We start from the raw sequence: 19,257 nt of genomic DNA on the forward strand, positions 1-19,257 counted from the left end.
CTAGTGTGTCATTGGTTGTTGGTTGAACACCACAAATTCAAGAATCCCTGAGTTTTTTTCTCAGCCACGTAATATATATGTTCACATAGATAATTTGTCTTGATAATGAATTAGGTAGGGACAGTGAGTGATAAAAATCTGAATGTGGATTGTTAGTTGATATTTTGAGATTTGGTGTCGCAAAATCCCAAATCAGTTACTATCCCATCCACGAAGGATGAGAGTAATATCTACAAGGTGTGAAAATTCACCAGTTACGTAAGAAGTAGTGACCTCAAGGAAATGAAGAGGGTTTTAACTTTTCACTTAGAATTATGGGTATTAGTCATAAAACTAATAAGAGAATAGATTGATAGATTAAAAAATTGTCTATCTTGCAATGTTATGCAGTCAGTAGACCAATAGTGCTGATAAACAACCTAGTATAAATTATGTTAGAAATAAATCATATAATCTTACATAGTGCAGAGAAACAGAAGAGTCCTCACTCTTAACTGATCATGATTAGTGCGGTAGCACTACACTGCTCCATGAATTGTTTCCGCTCCCATTGAACCCTAATGATATTTCATCGGGATCCTTCTTTTCGTCTTTGGTAAACGGTGTTTCTTCGTTATCCATGTCGCCACGAACTCCACCACCTCCTTCCATGTTTTCTTGCAACTCTAGGGCGTATTCTAAACTCCATAGAACATCCCCCATTGCTGGTCGATCAACTCCTTTATCACTCAGACACTTCTCAGCGATCTCTCCAAATGTCTTCAAGCACTCTGGTGCTATTTTGCCATTCAAGTAAGGGTCAATTATCTGATCAAGGATGCCCTCCCTTTGGTTTTCTAAAGCCCATTCTGCTAAGCATACTTCTTCATCTGCTAATGTTGGATTGAGTGCTGGTTTTGCACAAAGGACCTCAAACAGTACAACGCCAAATGAGTAGACATCTGATTTCTCTGTTATTTGCTGCCTCCTGAAGTATTCTGGATCCAGATAGCCGAAACTTCCCTTCACAGCTGTACTGACATGCGTATCATCAGATGGTCCAATTTTTGATAACCCAAAATCTGAGACTTTGGCAACCCATTTCTCATCCAAGAGGATGTTTGTTGTTTTCACATCCCGGTGAATGATTGTTTGTTTGGCGCCTGTGTGGAGGTAATGTAAACCACGAGCAGCTCCAATGCAGATCTCAAGCCTTTGCTTCCATGACAGGGGAGGGTTTTTGGTATGGTAGAGGTGTTGGCGTAGCGTTCCAAGAGCCATGTAATCATAAACAAGAATCATTTCAGAGTTCTCTTCACAGTACCCAATTAGGGATACTAGATGGCGGTGTCTGAGTTTAGAAAGCAACTCAATTTCTGTTTGGAATTCATGAACACCTTGCTTAGATAGAGGGTTTCCACGTTTAATGGCAACCTTAATAGTCCCATTTTCGATTTCACCCTTGTAAACCTTTCCAAAACCACCATTACCCAAGACTAAACCCTCACTGAAGTTGCTTGTAGCAGCTTTAATTTCAGCAAATGAGAAGTGCTGACAAGTATCCGAAGAAAGTGATGAAGCATACCCTCTGTCTGTGTTCGTTTTTGCTGAAACTGGAAGATGTGAGTTGCCATAGACAGAACGCATAATCCACAAAGGTGGTCGAACACTGGCATTAGAATCTCCTTGCCTCTTCATTCGGAATACCACAAAGAAAGCAACACAGAGAAGACATGAAGCGGCCACCATAGAAACAACACCTATTATAATTTTAGGATAAATCTTGGACTTACTTGGAACATTTGGGAGAATTCGTTGCTGAACAGGAGTATGAATTGGATTAGGTGCAGCAAGGTTTCCAGTAGTATCATTTACCTTGAAGATTTCCAAACCATTTAAGATGACATTATAATATTTAGGATGTAGCGCAACCCATAGATCCTGCTGGCCCTCACCTTCCGGGAGACGCACAGCATAATCCTTATACAAGGCAATACCATTTCCAGTATTTCCAGTCCATGAAACCACATCAGCCCGATCCTCAACAGTTTGACCATTAAGAAAGATCTGGAACACCCTTTGGTTGACCTTGGTGATATCTGGATCGATCTCACAGAAATGCAGCCTTACAAGGTAATAAAAACCAGGGTCAACTGAAAAAACCCAAGTCAGGTTCTGATTCTGATTATAATCTGGGAGAGATCCCAATGTTCGAGCGGTCCTATAGATACTCTCCTCTGATTCATAAGAATTAACGCTGGAAAGGTGTTTAATCTCCACGCTGGAATTTGCGTAATACGTAGCACTAGTCTGTTTTTCAACAATATAAGATGAATCATCAGACCATGTACTATCTCTCTCATACCTGGAATCATCCCCACCAACATTCAGCTGAACAACCATCTCAAGAGCATTAGTGGGATTGATGTTGAGAGAAATTCCCTTTTCACCCACAACAGAAGCACTTCCATTAGTAGAATTGAACATATTATCTAGTACCGACCATATCTCAATCCCATTCACAAGTGCATAGGAATTGTTGTAATTTGAGGATGGTGTGAAGGTAATGTTCACTACTGTTGTTTCATCTATGTAAATGTAGAATACCTTGTCAATGATATCAGATTTCAGAACCTCACTGGTTTGTGATAAACTGAAGTCTCTAAGGAGAGTATAGCCACCAGATGAAACCGAAAACATAGCATCAGAGGCACTCAGATCCCCGTACGATGATGAGTAAAAATTAAGAACAACTCTTTTCCAACCAGCACTATTAACAGGAAAACTATAAGTGAATTCAGATTTGAACACTCTTGCCGTCATATAAGGTATTTCTTGAACATTAGGGGTTCGCCCACGGTGAGAAGCGTTGTAAGGTGCTGATGTGTTCAACTCTGAAGCTGCGTATTTTGAACCAAAATCGGTTTCCCACATCGTCTCATCTGTAATTTCTGTTTCCGTGCCACAGTCCAAGAGAATGCTATCGTATGGATACGTGTAATTGTCAGCTGCAGAAACTCGGTAGATCAGAGATAAGACATAGAGAGTGAAGATGAAAAGAAGATGACTTTTACTGGTGTTCTTCATGGAAATAATTGCAGAACAGTACAACTCAAAATTTGAAGTACACAAATAGATGCTTGACAAAATTGGTAGCTATAACCTACAAGTGTAAACAAAAATATAGCTGAACCTCTTAATAAACATAAGAAATCCTTGTTTTCTTTGTTTAGATCCTGTTACTCTAACTCTTCTTATGCCTGTTCACATTACAAGGGGCTCGGCTAGCTCCTGGAAGTAACAGCAGAAACTAGCTCCTGGAAGTAACAGCAGAAGTGTTTTGAGTCTTATTATTTTCTAATAAGATTAGTGCTAATCGTGCTGGAATGGATCTCGATTAGTGTGATAAGATATATAAGTTGCCATTTTTTAATGTTTAGCAACACATGTCAGTATCATTACTCATGAGTAAATACCAAAAACAAGTATAATTAAAAACATTATAAGACATCGGAAGATGTCAAAAAGAAAAAGGGGGACAACGACTACAGGGAAAGCAGTGTTTTCTTTGTCTGAAAAATCGAGGAACGGAAAATGTATTTGATGCTTTCTCACCTTAAACTAGATTACTTTCTGTGTTGTGGGTGGTCTAAAATTAGTGGGTGTTTATCTTCTTTAGCTGGGAAGTTACTCTGGTAAGTCTAGTTTCCATATTTTCTAAAGTTCAGTTTCCACTATACTCTTAAACTTCTACGGTGGGAAATAATCCAAATCTAGACGTAAAATCACTTCTACGGTTGGGAATATTCTAAACCTGGACGTAAAATCATTTCTACGGTTGGAATTAAAAGGAACCTGGACGTAAAATGAGCTTCTACGGTTGAAATTAATTCAAACTTGAGCAAATAAAATTCTACCGTTAGAATTAATCCAAACCTGGACGTAAAATCACTTCTACGGTTGGAATCAAAAGGAACCTGGACGTAAAATAAGCTTCTACGGTTGAACTAATTCAAACCTGGACGTAAAACTACATGCAAATAAAATTCTTCGGTTGGAATTAATCCAAACCTGGACGTAAAATCACTTGTACGATTGGAATTAAAGGAAAACTGGACGTAAAATTAGATTCTACGATTGAAATTAAAAGAAACCTGGACGTAAAATGAGATTCTACGGTTGGAACTAATCCAAATCTGGACGTAAAATTACATGCAAATAAAATTCTACGTTTGGAATTAATCCAAACCTGGACGTAAAATTACTTCTAGTTAAAGGGTAATCTAAACATTTTGTATATGTGTTAGGATATCTCATAACCACTTTTTTGGACATTAAGAATCCAAGTAAAGCCACCCCTATTGGAGTACGATAGCCTTTAAAATCCTCTTCGTCCCAGGGGTGTGACTTCAATCCCTCCGGCGGACCATTTTAAAAATGAAAAAAGAAAGAAGAAAACTTCCCTGCCTTTTCTTTCCTTGGATTTAACGGTCTCTCTCCCCTCTCCTCTTCCATTTCCATCAAGCGATCAGTTTTCTCCATGTCCATGGTTTAATAAGATCCAATCATAAAGGACTAATTAAGATTACAATCTGCTAGATAACAGGAGTAATCATGTGATGCTAGTGGATTTTATTGCTGATTTATGCAAATATTGTTTACTGATGCAGCAACACTGATCGACAAAATGTCCCAAAGACTTAGTATATTATCATGTTAATTTGATTCAGTTGCGAGCTAAGAAGAATCATCTGGATTCGATGCGCATGGACATTTAAAGGACACGGCTATCTGTGTTTATAAGGATAAAGCTCTGAGAGTAGATAGCGTAAACAAAAGGTTCGGAGCTATGATTTATTTTTTTGATTTTTTTATATCAGCTTCTTGTTTTCGTTCTCTCCCTTTAATAGTTTGTGCAAGTGCCACAAAATTGCTCAACATGATTCATATCCGATGAAATTGATAATATGTATATGTTCACTTAGCACTCAATGGTTGATTGTTTGGGAAATTGCATGCAACATGTAACAAACTTAACTAATCTAACAAATGATTCTTAAATTCTTAACATAATTACTAGAAATTACTGTAAGCCTTTTGTGTGTGGAAGTACTTCACCCACATTTTCTTCCTTGTTATCTGCTAGGTAAATCAATTTCAGGGAACTGGAGCTTGCGCAGTAGCTGCCAGAACCTGAAAAACTGGAGTCGGAGAAACTTTTGGGTCTGAAGCTTGTGGATGGTGCTACACCAAATAAAATGCAGGTACAATTAAATCTGCATTACTTTTTATTGTTCAGATAAAAAAAGGAATTTGGAATAGTCAATTAACACATACTGAAAATTCCTAGTATAAGAGAAGGGATTGATAGAATAAAAACTCTCTTTTTATGCAGTCAGTACAAGACTAGTAGTAGCAGACTAATAGTGTTGCTAAACAATTCAGTATAAATTATGTTAACAATAAATTACAACAGCTTACAGAGTGCAGATTCTGCAGAAGGCTTGATAAAATTCTCCTTAATTCGCTTAATTATCTCACTGCCATTCATGATTTACCTTAATGAGTTTAGTACGTGCAATAATACAACACTAGGTCTTAAGTTAAACCATAGGAATCCTCACTCTTCAATGTCGCTAGCTGTGCTTAGCGCGGTAGCACTCCACTGCTCCATGAATTGTTTCCACTCCCATTGGACCCTGATGGTATGGCATCAGAATTATTGTTTTCGTATTTGGTAAATGGCGATTCTTCGTTATCCACGTCGCCACTAACTCCACCATCTCCTTCCATGTTCTCTTGCAAATGTAGGGTGCATTCAAGACTCCAAAGAACATCCCCCATTGATGGTCGATCAATTCCTTTATCATTCAGGCACTTCTCGGCAATCTCTCCAAACATCTTCAAGCACTCTGGTGCTATTTTGCCGTTTAAGTAAGGGTCAATTATCTGTTCGAGGATGCCCTCCCTCTGGCAGTATAAAGCCCATTCCGCTAAGCATGCTTGCTCCATTGCTAATGTTGTATTGAGTGCTGGTTTTGCACAAATGACCTCAAACAATACGACGCCGAATGAGTAGACATCTGATTTCTCTGTTATTTGCTGCCTCCTAAAGTATTCTGGATCCAAATAGCCGAAACTTCCCTTCACAGCAGTACTGACATGCGTATGATCCAACGAAGGTCCAATTTTTGATAACCCAAAATCTGAAACTTTCGCAACCCATTTCTCATCCAAGAGGATGTTTGTTGTCTTCACATCCCGGTGAATGATTGTTTGTTTGGCGCCTGTGTGGAGGTAATGCAAGCCACGAGCAGCTCCAATGCAGATCTCAAGCCTTTGCTTCCAAGGTATGGGAGGGTTTTTGGTGTTGTAGAGGTGTTGACGTAGCGTTCCAAGAGCCATGTAATCATAAACAAGAATCATTTCACAGTTCTCTTCACAGTACCCAATCAGGGATACAAGATGGCGATGTCGGAGTTCAGAAAGCAACTCAACTTCTGTTTGGAATTCATGAACCCCCTGCTTAGAGAGAGGATTTCCACGTTTGATGGCAACTTTGGTAGTCCCATTTTCGATTACACCCTCGTAAACTTTTCCAAAACCACCAACTCCCAAGATTAAAGCCTCGTTGAAGTTGCTTGTAGCAGCTTTGATTTCATCAAATGAGAAGTGACGACAAGTGTCAGAAGTAAGTGACGAAGCAAAGCCACGGGTAGCATTTGTTTTTCCTGAAACTTGAAGAGTTGAATTACCATAGAGACAACGCATAAGCCAAAAAGGTGGTCGAACAGTGGCACTGGAATCTCCTTGCCTCTTCCTCCGGAATAGCACAAAGAAAACAATATAAAGAAGATACATAGCAGCCGCTCCACCTACAACAACTGTTAAAATTGCAATGCTTTTTGGGTCCATGTGTTGCTCATCAGGATCATGAATTGTGTTTGGTCCGGCAAGGTTTCCAGTTGTATCATTTACCTTGAAGATTTCCAAACCATTTAAGATGGCATCATAATATTTGGGGTTACTTGCTATATTAGGATGTAGCTCAACCGATAGATACTGCTTGCCTTCCCCTCTCGGAACACGCACAGCATAATCTTTATACAAGGCAATACCATTTCCAGCATTTCCAGTCCATGCAACCACATCAGCCTTATTCTCTACATTCTGATTATTAAGAAAGATCTGGAACACCCTTTGGTTGACCTTAGTGATATCTGAATTGATCTCACAGAAATGTAGCCTTACAAGGTAATGAAAACCAGGGTCAACTGAAAAAACCCAAGTCAGGTTGTAATTTTGGTTAACAACTGGGCTCGGTCCCATCGTTCGAGCTGTCCTATAGATACTCTCTGGTGCAACATAAGAAGGAATGCCGGGAAGGTATTTAATTGCCAAGCTAGAATTTGCAGAATCCGTCTCTCCAGCATAAATATACGGTGAATCCTCAGACCATGAACGAGACAAACCAGTATCTGCCGCAGGAGAGATTTTTTTCCCACCAACATTAAGTCGAACAACTTTCTCAAGAACAGTAGTGCTACTGATGATGAGAGAAACTCCTTTTGCACCTGCAATAACAGCACTTCCATTGGCTGAACTGTAAATATCTGGCATCGACATTACCTCAATCCCATTCACAAGTGCATAAGAATCGGTGAAATTTGAGGGTATGAAGGTTATGTTCAGTCTTCCTTTATCTACGTTAATAGAGAATTCCTTGACAATGACAGCATTATTGAGATCTTTACTGGTTTGTGATACACTGAAGTCTCTAAGGAGAGTATAGGCACCAGTTGAAACCGAGAAGATAGCATTAGAGGCTCTCAGATTCTCATACCTCGATGAGTAAAAATGAAGACGAACATATTTCCAACCAGCATCAACAGGAAAACTGTAAGTGAATTTAGATTTGAAAATTCTTGCTGTCATGTAAGGTATATTAGCAACCGAATGGTTCCATTGAGAAGCCTCATAAGATTTTGACGTGGCGAGATTTGAAGCTGCATATTTTGAGCCAAAATTGCTTTCCCATGTCCTATCATCTGTAGGTTCTGTTTCTGTGCCACAGTCCAAGAGAATACTATCAAGTGGAACATACTTTGAATTGTCAGCAGCAGAAACTCGATAGATCAGAAAGAAGAGACAGAGATTGAACATGAATAAAACGCCATTTTTGCTGGTGTTGTTCATGGAAACTCAAGAATCAAAAATACAACTCAAAATATAAAGTAGATAGGATGCTTGATATTGAAAAAGAAATGAAATCGGTCACTCAAACATACATACAGACAGCTACATCCACTGCAAAGATGACAATGAAGTGATTCCACTGTAAGTTAACAAGATTAACAAGTATAACACAAACATTAGCCCCTTTTTCTGCCTCACTCTCTTATGCCTATGACACCCTTACACGGTAACACGGGGCTCGGCTGGCTCCTGGAAAATCCTTGTTTCTTTGTGTCTTTTTATTTTTTAATCGTAGATTAGTGCTTATCGGGCTGTAATAGATCTCGATTAGTATAATCAATAATAGGTTGTCAATTATTAAAGTTTAGCACCACATGTTAATTAGTATCATTACTCATAAAAATATCACCTAACACACAAGTTTATTCAAGAACATTTACAAGGAAAGTGTCAAAAAGAAAAAGGGGCACATGCAGTATGCAACAGCTAAACCAACGTTTTTCTATTCGTTCGATGCTTTCACACCTTAACTATTTTTGGTCTGTCGTGTGAAAATAAGAACATGGGTATCTTCTTTAATCAGCATGTTGCTCGCTTGAGTGAGTCTAGTTTCCATCTTCTTTTGGTCACCAAATTGTGTGGAATATGATGATGCGGCCTCTCTTGTCTTGAGATTGGAGTCTCTTTTTGTTTGAAGATTTTCCTGATAAGGAAGGGATTAGTATTCTTTTTACAACAGTTCTTTCCTTTCTATTTTGGACCAAGCACTAGCTGCTAGTGCACTTTGTTGTCTCTAGAAAACACCAAACAAGAATAATTCAAAGTTAAAAGCCAAAATCCTCCTTAAGGTCATAAGTTCAACAAAATTTCCCTGCCTTTTCTTTCCTTTGGGCATTTTAGTGATGCAGTAACACTGATTGACAAAATATCCCAAAGATTTGGTGTAGTATCATATTAATTTGATTCGGTTGCGAGCTAGGAAGAGTCATTTGGATTTGATGCATAGAAATATGAGCTGTGTTAACTCATGAGAAATTTTGGTTTTTAGAGAGAATGTTTAGGGAAATGGCATAAGGGCATGGTGATGCTGTGTTTCTAAGGATAAAGCTCAGAAAGTAGATATCATAAAAGGTTTGTAGCTATGATGTTTTTATATCATCTTCTGGTATTCATACTCTTCCTTTAATAGTTTGTACAAGTGCCACAAACTTGCTCACAATGCTTCATATCTGATGAATTTGAAGCATCTGCATGCAACATGTAGCAAACTTTACCAACATTTTCTTCCTTGTTATCTGCTAAATTAATCAATTTCAGGGAACTGAAGCTTGCATAGCAGCTGCAAGAACCTGAAAAATTGATCGAGTCAGGGAAACTTTGGGGTCTGAAGCTTGTCGATGGTGCTACACCAAATAAAATGCAGGTACAACTAAATCTGCATTACTTTTTATTGTTCAAATGTGCCTACAACTTCCTTGTTAGAGGACTTCCTGTTGGTATTTGAATGAAAATACAGAGGATACTAAAATCACTGCTAGGAGAACTAAACCAGTCCTTCATTTTCTTGAATCCGCACTATTAGAGTTAGACCTGTAATGGCTCCAAATGAAATTCTGAAAGTGTGCCAATTGAAAGGCTAGACTTTTGTTGTATCTCATTGGTTGAACACCACAAATTCAAGAATCTGTGGGTTTTTCTCTCAGCCATATATGCTGATATAGGTATTTTCTCTATTTAATGAATTAAGTAGGGACAGTGAGTAGCTAATATTTTGAGATTTGGTGTCGCAGAATCCCAATTCAGTTACTCCCTGCTTAGACAGAGGGTTTCCACGTTTAATGACAACTTTGGGAGTCCTATTCTTGATTACACCCATGTAAACCTTTCCAAACCCACCAACACCCAAGATTAAAGCCTCATCGAAGTTGCTTGTCGCAGCTGTAATTTCAGCAAATGAAAAGTGATGACAAGTATCCGAAGAAATTGGCGAAGCAAAACCTTGGGTAGCTTTCTTTTTTCCTGGAATTGGAGGATGTGAATTTCCATGCAAAGATGGCCGACCTGTGGCACCAGAATCTCCTTGCTTCTCCTCTCGGAATACCACAAAGACAGCAACATAAAGTAGATATAAAGCAGCCACTCCACCTATAACACCTACAAAAATTGCAGGCAGATACTTGCTTGGGATTATTTCTTGCTTAACAGGAGTATGAAGTGGGTTTGGTCCGGCAAGGTTTCCAGTAGTATCATTTGCCTTGAAGATTTCCAAACCATTTAAGATTGCACCATCATATTTGCGCTTACTTGCTATATTAGGTTGTAGCTGAACATATAGGACTTGCGGACCCCTTTTCGGAACACGCACAACATAATCCTTGTACAAGGCAATACCATTCCCAGCATTTCCAGTCCAGGCAATAACATCAGCCTGATACTCAACAGTCTGATTATTAAGAAAAATCTGGAACACCCTTTGGTTGACCTTAGTGATCTCTTAGTCGAACTCACAGAAATGTAGCCTTACAAGGTAGTGAAAACCAGGGTCAATGGAGAAAACCCAAGTCAAGTTGTTATTCTGGTTAGGTTGTATTGTTCGAGCAGTCCTATGGATACTCTCTGGTGCAACATAAGAAGAAATGCTGGAAAGTATTTAATCGCCAAGATAGAATCTGCAGAATCCGTCACACCAAACTGTGGATCATAATTGTAAAAAATATATGATTCATCATCAGACCATGAACGAAACAATCCAGTATCTGCCCCAGGAGAGATTTTTTTCCCACCGACATTCAATCGAACAATTTTCTCAAGAACAGTAGTATTACCTATGGTGAGAGAAACTCCATTTTTGCCAGCAATAACAGCACTTCCATTGGCAGAACTGTAGATATCTGGCATCGACATTACCTCAATCCCATTCACAAGTGCATAGGAATTGGTGTAATTTGAGGATGGTGCGAAGGTAATGTTCAGTCTTCCTTCATCTACGTTAACAGAGAATTCCTTGACAATGACATCATTTTGCAGAGCTTCACTTGTTAGTGATACACTGAAGTTTCTAAGGAGAGTATAGGCACCAGTTGAAACCGAAAGAGAGCATTAGAGGCACTCAGATTCCCATAGGGCGATGAGTAAAAATGAAGACAAACATAGTTCCTACCAGCACCAACAGGAAAACTATATGTGAAGTCAGATTTGAAAAATCGTGCTGTCATGTATGGTACATCAGCTACTGAACAGGTTTGGTGAGAAGCGTTATAAGATTCTGAGGTAGTCAGCTCCGAAGCTTGGTATTTTGAACCAAAATTGCTTTCCCATGTCATATCATCTGTAGCTTCTGTTTCTGTGCCAGTCCAAGGGAATGCTATCAAGTGGAACATACCTTGAACTGTCAGCAGCAGAAACTTGATAGATTAGAAATGAGAGATAGAGAGTGAACAGGAATAGAATATGATTTTTGCTGGTGTTGTTCATCACTTTATGGAAAGATTCAGTACAATAGAAGTCAAATTTTGAGATAGATGCTCAATATTTGTAGCTACAAATATAAGCAAAAATGTATTAGCAGAACCTCTTAATTAACATAGTGTTATAACCAATAATCAAGATATGAAATCAAGCACCACACAACACAAAAGATTTAAGTAGTCTGCATCCACTACGAAGATGATGAAATGAATCCAAGTTTTTTTGTTGATTTCGCCGTAAGTTAATAAGATTACCGATCTAGGGGTCCGGATGGTGAAAGATTCCTTGAATCCTTGCAGAAAGTGTCCATGACTTGACCCTGCAATAGAATTCCAATCCACATAATTAAACAGAATTCACGACCCCAAACATCTGATTTTTTGATAAAAATCTTCTCCTAACACACCCGAATCACCATTCATATAATCCACACTAGCGAGTACAACCAGTTCAGCTCGTTGCTGAAAAGTGCTCAGTAACAAATTTTTTGGTGATGTAATTGGATTAAATTACTGATTTATGCAAAAAAAATAATGTTGGGCATTTTGGTTGTGCAGCAGCACTGTTCGACGAAATGTCCATAGATTTGATGTAGTATTATGTTATTTGATTCAGTTGCAAATTAAGAGGAGTCGTTTGGATTTGATGCATTAATGAGAACATGGGAATTGGAAAAGTCATGGCTTAAGGACATGGTGATGGTGATGCTGTGTTTATGAGAATAAAGCTCCCAAAATCGATAGCATGAGCAAAAAGGTTTGTAGTTATCTTATGATCTTTCCTTCAAAAATTTAATAATGCCATCATACTGTTTCCATTCTTTCCCGTCAATTTTCTATAACTGCCATGAATTTTCTCACCATGTCTATGTATCCGTTTGAAATCAATAATATGTATATGCCAACTCAGAACTCAAGTTGTGACTGAAGTTAAAACACATGAGAAACGGTTGATATTTATGGAAATTGGAATATACAAAAAGCATGGAAAAACATTTTCCTGTTTAGTAGCGACATTTTAGCTAACAGGAGTAAGATTATGCTGTCGATATGTATACCTCCTTGCCCAATACATGTAGTTCAAGAAACCCAAGAATCCAAGAACAGAAAGTAGCCAATAGAACCGGTCGATGTAGTCCCTGTTAATGTTATTTCCTTCTAACCAGCCAATCCCTCCATGTCTTGTAACTTTATTAACTATATTGACAACAATAGATGAAATGAAAGAAGCCAACCCGATATTGCAAAAAAATATAGCAGTCCCCAAGGATTTCATCCCTCTTGAGACTTCAGTATTGAAAAACTCGAGCAACCCAACAAATGTGGTCACATCATTGATGCCCAGAACAAAGAACTGGAGACCCAACCACATAACAGACATGGGCACTTGGTTGCCTGAATCCAGTAATCCATGAGCCTCTGCCACGCCTTTCCTTTTCTTCTCAATCACGGCCCCTATAACAGTCGCTGATATTGTAGCTACATAACCGACACCTACTCGTTGCAAGTGAGTTATGCCAGTTGGGCACCTCGTGATCTTACGAGCGAATGGTACAAATAGTCGATCATAAATAACTAGCATCACCAGCTGGAAACTTACGGGAATGACAAAGAGAGATGCTGGTGGAACATGAATTGCACCCAACTTGGTGTTCATCGTGCCTCCTTGTTGTATTGTTAATGTTAGGAGTAAAGGGATGGGAATGTAACAGATCATTGAACTAATAAAAACTGGGACCATTCGAAGAACGATTTTCATCTCTTCTACTTGGCTAACACTACAAAGATACCAGTTTCCAGTTTTTCCATCAGAAATTGATGCCCTGTCTAGCCATCTGCGTGGAACATACAACAAACCTGAGAATAATAATCATTTAATCTTATAGAACTCTTTTTAATTCTTAGCATAATTACTGGAAACTTACTTTAACCCTTTGGTGTGTGGAAGTACTTCACCAACATTCTCTCCCTTGTTATATGCTAAGTAAATTTCCTCATCAATTTCAGGGAACTGAAGCTTGCGTTTTCGGTATGCACCCACCAAAACCTGAAAAAAGTGAAGGAGTCAGGGAAACTTTTGGGTATGAAGCTTGTCGATGGTGCGACACCAAACTAAATGAAGGTACAATTACATCTGCATTTACTTTTATTGTTCAAATGTAGGAATCTGGAATAGTCAATCGAAATTGTGAACGGATATGATTACAAGAAACTTTACCTGCAACATCCTTGTTAGAGGGCTACCTGTTGGTATTAGGTTACGGTAGAATGAGACACCAGAGGCTACCACAATCAACCCTATTAGAACTAAGCCAGCTGACAAAGTGAAAGCAAAATCCCATCCTTTATTCTCTTGAATCCATACTATTAGGGTGAGACCTATAATAGCTCCAAGTGAAATGCTGAAAGTGTACCAATTGAAAAAGCTAGACTTTTGTTGTAACTCAATTGGGTCATTGTCGTCAAACTGATCTCCACCAAAGGATGCAAGGTTTGCTCTTAAGCAGCCTTCTCCAAAGGAAAGAACGTATACACCTACGTAGAGTATAACCACATTGTAACCGTGAACTTGTTTGCAGTTATCAAATTGCACCGAGATATCACATACTGGTGGTTGAAGTGATGGAAGATGTGCTTGCGTTGCTAATAATACATATCCCTGTTAAACATAAGAAATAGTTGTGCTGCTTAGTCAATATATTTGCTCCTTTAACTTATGTTAATTTGTTTCCATAGTTTTTAAGAATAAACCTAAGAAATATGAACACACATGTTGGAGATTACATTTTCCATTTCTCCCTGGGTTTATAAAATTGTGCATAGGTATACGATTCTTAGCTTTAATGTTAATTTGGTATGCCGCCTGAATCAGTTGTATTTGTCTAGACCAGTGGTATGAAAAAGAGAACTTTTACAAACTAAATTGTAAACTAGAGGAAGTGAGTGCAACACTTGAATCAACGTTTAGTGCCAATTTTCAGGTCCATGGCTTTACTCTTCTTATAAGAATGGATGTCAGCGTCATGGCTCCACGAGATAGTCAAAGAAGCCAACTAGTGCCTCTCGACTTTAATGTGTCAATAATAAGAACTAGCATGGGATTGAGTAATTATGGTCGAAAAACCAGTATGGTCCCACTGAAGTCCACGCTGGTGAACTATTTATTTGCATCAGAAAATTGATTTCTGCCACCGGCGGAACTCGGTTTACTAGTATGTGTTAGTTTAGTTAACAGCTATCCATTTCAACACCTAACTAGGAACAATAATTCAAATTGGTTCTACCTAACCAAGAAATTAGCTGTGAAGAAATTATTTTAAAATAGTAGTATAATAAACTTAGGAGAAATAAGCTACTTCCGAGATTATTTTAGTCAAGGTTGGTAGTAAGATTCTGCGCAGGAGAAAAACAAAGTTAGGGTTAAGATTACTATGTCTTTGAGCAAAAGACTCTTACCAAGAACTCGAAGGGACCAAACACTAGTATGGCAGTAAACCTAGTTATGTATGAGTCTGAGAAGAATCCTCCAACCAACGCGAATGCAGAAGCTACACCCATGATGTTAGTTACTGCTGTTGAAGCAGTCGCTACATCCATGTGCATGGTTTGACGGAAATATGTAACCAAGTTGAATACATTCCCTATGAATGTTAGGTTCGTCATAACCACCAAAACTGCAGAACATGGATATCAAAACAATCATAAGTACTCGGTGGAGAAGTAGCTAGTATTTATTATAATTTTCCTTTGAGGCATGTTATCTCAGGTAGTTAACGAAAAAAAAAACAGTTTTTATTCATGGACTAACTAGAGAAGTAAGTAGTGGTGAAAGAAGAAGAAGAAGATTGAACTGCTCATAATATAATTAGTTCCGGTTAAGTGAGGATATCAAACTTACAGTGTATAAATGTCGCTGCTCCAATTCCACCATGTTTGTCTTTGTTGACTGGTTTTCTCTTCCAGTCTACCATGCCATGGACAACACCCATTGCAGTTTCAGTTTCTGTTCTGTTTCAAGCTTGAAATGTATACAAAGTTTTTATAAGCAGTTCTATTATCACTTTACTTGTATATAAGTTTTGTCTCATGCCCACAGATCCAAGGTCCCATACATACTGATTCCATTGACATTTCAAAATGATTGATTCATTTTCATTTAAAATTTAGAATATGCCATTTCTAATAATGTAGGTAGCTGGGTTCTAATAAGTTAAAAATATGGAAATGGGACTCGAGATGTTGATACAATGATACTTTAAGTGACTGCAACTAATAGTTTAGCCGCCGGGTTGTGCGATTTTTAGTCAAGTGAATTATGGCAATCCTAATGAATACTTTTTGTTGTTTGCTGCTTAGCATTAATGAATTCAACATAGACAAATTTTTTTTGAATTTTTGGGTTCAGCCTTTTGTGATGAGGAATCAACTTAAGAATGAAAGTGAAACTCTTGACCACAGTTTAGCCCATCAGTAAAAATCTCTGTTAAAGCTGTCCTTTTAAATCTTATCATGCAAATTGGAGAAACAGAAATAATCTTATGTATGTCTTTGGTTTTTGGTGAACTAGACAAATTATGGGAAATTATATCCAGAACATGGTGGGTTCCGGCAGAGATATTTTTTTGTAAGTATATCCTTGGACTTTGTATTGAGTTTCGTCATGTGAATCTTCTATTTTTCCATTGCTTTCTTTCAGAGTCTATGGCCATAGTGGCGTAGACCAAACTTAACACTACCTATCCGTTGGTACAATATAGAAAGTTATATTAGAAACAAACAATCATTAGGGTAAGTACAGTTATAAGGTTTGTCATATGATCAACACAATATAGAAACTTAACTTCTGTTCAGTAGACTTTTCAGCTAGTTGCTGCCCGGTTGTGTTGCCGGTATGTATAGCGTCTTGCCCAATACAAGTAGTTCAGAAAGGCCACCAATCCAAGGATGGTTAAAAACCAATAGAATCGGTCAAGATAGTCTCGGTTTAAGTTATTTCCCTCTAACCATCCAATACCTCCATGTCTACTAACTTTGTTGACTACATCCACAAGAACAGACCCCAGCAAAGAAGCCAAGCCTAGATTGCAATAAAACATAGCAGTCCCCAAGGATTTCATCCCTCTGGACACTTCAGTATTGAAAAACTCGAGCAACCCAACGAATGCCATAACATCAACAATACCTGTAGCAAAGAACTGGAGAGACAGCCACATTACAGACATAGGCACTGGGCTTCCTGAATCGAGTAATCCATGGTCTTCTGCCACACCCTTCCGTTTCTTCTCAATAACCGCCCCCAAAATGGTTGCTATAATTATAGCTATTAAACCAACAGCAACACGTTGCAAGTGAGATATGCCAGTTGGGCACCCTGTGATTCGGCGGGCAAATGGTACAAATGCTCGATCGTAAATGACTAGCATCACTAGCTGGAAAACTATGGGAATAACAAAGAGAGATGCTGGTGGGACATGAATTGCACCCAACTTGGTGTTCATTGTGCCTCCTTGTTGTATTGTCAGTGTTTGAACTAGAGTCATTGGAATGTAACATATCATCGAACTGAGAAAAACTGGCAGCATTCGGATAACAATTTTAATCTCTTCTACTTGGCTGACGCTGCAGAGATACCAATCTCCAGTTTTCCCATCTGATATTGAAGCCTTGTCCAGCCATCTGCATGTAGCATTTGGCAAACCACACAAATCACTCCCCAATAAACAGATTGCAGTTAATACATATGTTTGGTTACAAACTTACGCCAAGCCTTTAGTATGTAACAATATTTCGCCTACATTATTTTCCTTGCTATATTCTAAGTAGATTTCTTCATCCATTTCAGGGAAGGGAAGCTTGCGTTTTCGATATGCAGCCACAAGAACCTGAAAAAAGCAGGTACAATTAAACATTTGCACTCTAGTGATTCAAGTGCAGTGATTTTTGGATTGGTGTACCTGCAACATCCGAGTTAAAGGACTGCCTATTGGGATCAAATTCCTGTAAAATGAGAAGCCAGAGGCGACCACCACCACCCCTAGTAGAGTTAAACCAGCTGCTAATGTGAAAGCAAGATCCCATCCTCTGTTCCCTTGAATCCACACTAACAGAGTCACACCTATTAAACCTCCAAGTGAAACACTGAAGGTGTACCAATTAAAAAAGCTGGACTTCTGTTCCAACTCAATTGGGTCATCGTCATCAAATTGATCTCCACCTAAAGATGCAAGGTTTGCTCGAAAACAACCTTCTCCGAAGGCAACAAGGTATAAACCTATGTAGAGTACAACTGCATTGTATCCTCGAACTTGTTTGCAGTTACTAAATTGCTCTGACATTTCACATACTGGTGGTTTAAGTGACGGAAGATGTGCTTGCAATGCTAGTAACACATATCCCTGTCAAATAGAGAAACAATAATGGGTTGCACGACATTGTATTCGTTGATATTGTGCAAGATTTATCACCAGAATCAGACTTTTACAGAAACTTAGCTCATTTTCACATTTCAAATAACAAGCATACAGTATAAAAGATTATAAAAATGAATATATTCCTGAATCATTTTCTTAATTAGATATATAGATTGAGGTTAAGATTATTCTATTTTTGAAAGATTAGTCTGAGCAATTTACTTACCAAGAACTCAATAGGGCCGGCAATTAGGATGCCAGTAAACCTAGTTATGTATGAATCTGTGAAGAACCCTCCAACCAAGGCAAATGCGCAAGATACACCGATAACATTTGTCGCAGTTGCTGAAGATCTCCCTACATCCATGTGCATAGTTTGGCGAAAATATGTGACCATGTTGAATACATTCCCTATGAATGTTATGTTTGTCATCACCACCAAAACTACGAAAATAGAACCCTGAGTAAATCATGCACATAATTGGAAGAAGTTGATTTGAAGTTAAAAAATTCAAATACATGCACTTACAGTGGATGAATAATGAAGCTATAGTTCCACCATGTTTGTCTTTGTTGATTGGTTTTCTCTTCCAATCCACCATGCCCTGAACAGCGGCCATTGTAGTATCAGTTTCAAAGTTGGGATGGGTGTACCAATTTTTGTTGTTGATATCAGTCTGTACTTGCTGCAACTTGTATATACAAAGTTCCCTCTTTTGCCCATGCGTGACTAGTGTCCCATCCTAATTGATTCCCCCACAAAAGTTGGTGTATAAAAGTTAAAAAAGATATTAAAAATAATATCTGATTTTTCTCTTTTGTGGTCTCTGCTCTCCAACAATTATTGAGCTAATCAGTTGATTCACGTTTCGTTGCTGGTCCCATATTATGAGAGGGTGATGCAAAGACTTTGCAATGTGTCAGTGTGACTGGAAGTGAATTAAGTGCAGTACTTCGTAGAATTACTATCAACTTTTTTTGGTTTTTGTTTCCTAGGCGAGTGCACTTATGTTATGAGGCAAGTAAAATCGTTTTTCGGTTTTTAGCAGTTTACATAACTCGTTTCATTTTGACTTGTGTGTTGGTGGTGACAGCACTGACAGGCTCTTGATATTTCAGTGAGTCAAGCAGCCTTGTTTGTTTAGATGTAAATCTGACTTGGCATCTAAATCGTTAAGAGAGTTAGATGTCAAATCGTTTGTTTT

At 38.4% G+C, this 19,257-nt stretch overlaps 4 protein-coding genes and 1 pseudogene across 4 annotated transcripts; all 5 read right to left on the minus strand.

Moving 5' to 3' along the window:
• Nucleotides 1–391: 391 nt before the first annotated feature.
• On the minus strand, nucleotides 392–3,265 carry LOC113316314 (receptor-like protein kinase FERONIA). The gene has a single exon (XM_026564528.1). It carries the CDS (start codon nucleotides 3,064–3,066, stop codon nucleotides 505–507), a length of 2,562 nt encoding a protein of 853 aa, XP_026420313.1. The 5' UTR covers nucleotides 3,067–3,265; the 3' UTR covers nucleotides 392–504.
• A 2,113-nt stretch (nucleotides 3,266–5,378) lies between these two features.
• On the minus strand, nucleotides 5,379–8,547 carry LOC113316356 (receptor-like protein kinase FERONIA). The gene has a single exon (XM_026564556.1). The coding sequence runs from the start codon at nucleotides 8,173–8,175 to the stop codon at nucleotides 5,626–5,628; it is 2,550 nt and encodes an 849-aa protein (XP_026420341.1). The 5' UTR covers nucleotides 8,176–8,547; the 3' UTR covers nucleotides 5,379–5,625.
• Nucleotides 8,548–9,667: 1,120 nt separating this feature from the next.
• On the minus strand, nucleotides 9,668–11,555 carry LOC113360553 (annotated as a pseudogene).
• Nucleotides 11,556–12,567: 1,012 nt separating this feature from the next.
• LOC113316369 (protein NRT1/ PTR FAMILY 4.6-like) lies at nucleotides 12,568–15,686 on the minus strand. The gene is made up of 5 exons (XM_026564566.1): nucleotides 15,541–15,686; nucleotides 15,099–15,316; nucleotides 13,861–14,301; nucleotides 13,568–13,689; nucleotides 12,568–13,477 (listed from the first exon to the last, which is right to left on the minus strand). Exons 1-5 carry the CDS (start codon nucleotides 15,629–15,631, stop codon nucleotides 12,661–12,663), a joined length of 1,689 nt encoding a protein of 562 aa, XP_026420351.1. The 5' UTR covers nucleotides 15,632–15,686; the 3' UTR covers nucleotides 12,568–12,660.
• A 699-nt stretch (nucleotides 15,687–16,385) lies between these two features.
• Nucleotides 16,386–18,733, minus strand: LOC113316362 (protein NRT1/ PTR FAMILY 4.6-like). The gene is made up of 5 exons (XM_026564561.1): nucleotides 18,582–18,733; nucleotides 18,279–18,496; nucleotides 17,597–18,037; nucleotides 17,403–17,524; nucleotides 16,386–17,318 (listed from the first exon to the last, which is right to left on the minus strand). The coding sequence occupies exons 1-5, from the start codon at nucleotides 18,670–18,672 to the stop codon at nucleotides 16,502–16,504; spliced, it is 1,689 nt and encodes a 562-aa protein (XP_026420346.1). The 5' UTR covers nucleotides 18,673–18,733; the 3' UTR covers nucleotides 16,386–16,501.
• Between the last annotated feature and the right edge of the window lie 524 nt (nucleotides 18,734–19,257).

The sequence above is a fragment of the Papaver somniferum genome, chromosome 1 (genome assembly GCF_003573695.1).
Source record: "Papaver somniferum cultivar HN1 chromosome 1, ASM357369v1, whole genome shotgun sequence".
NCBI lineage: Eukaryota > Viridiplantae > Streptophyta > Magnoliopsida > Ranunculales > Papaveraceae > Papaver > Papaver somniferum.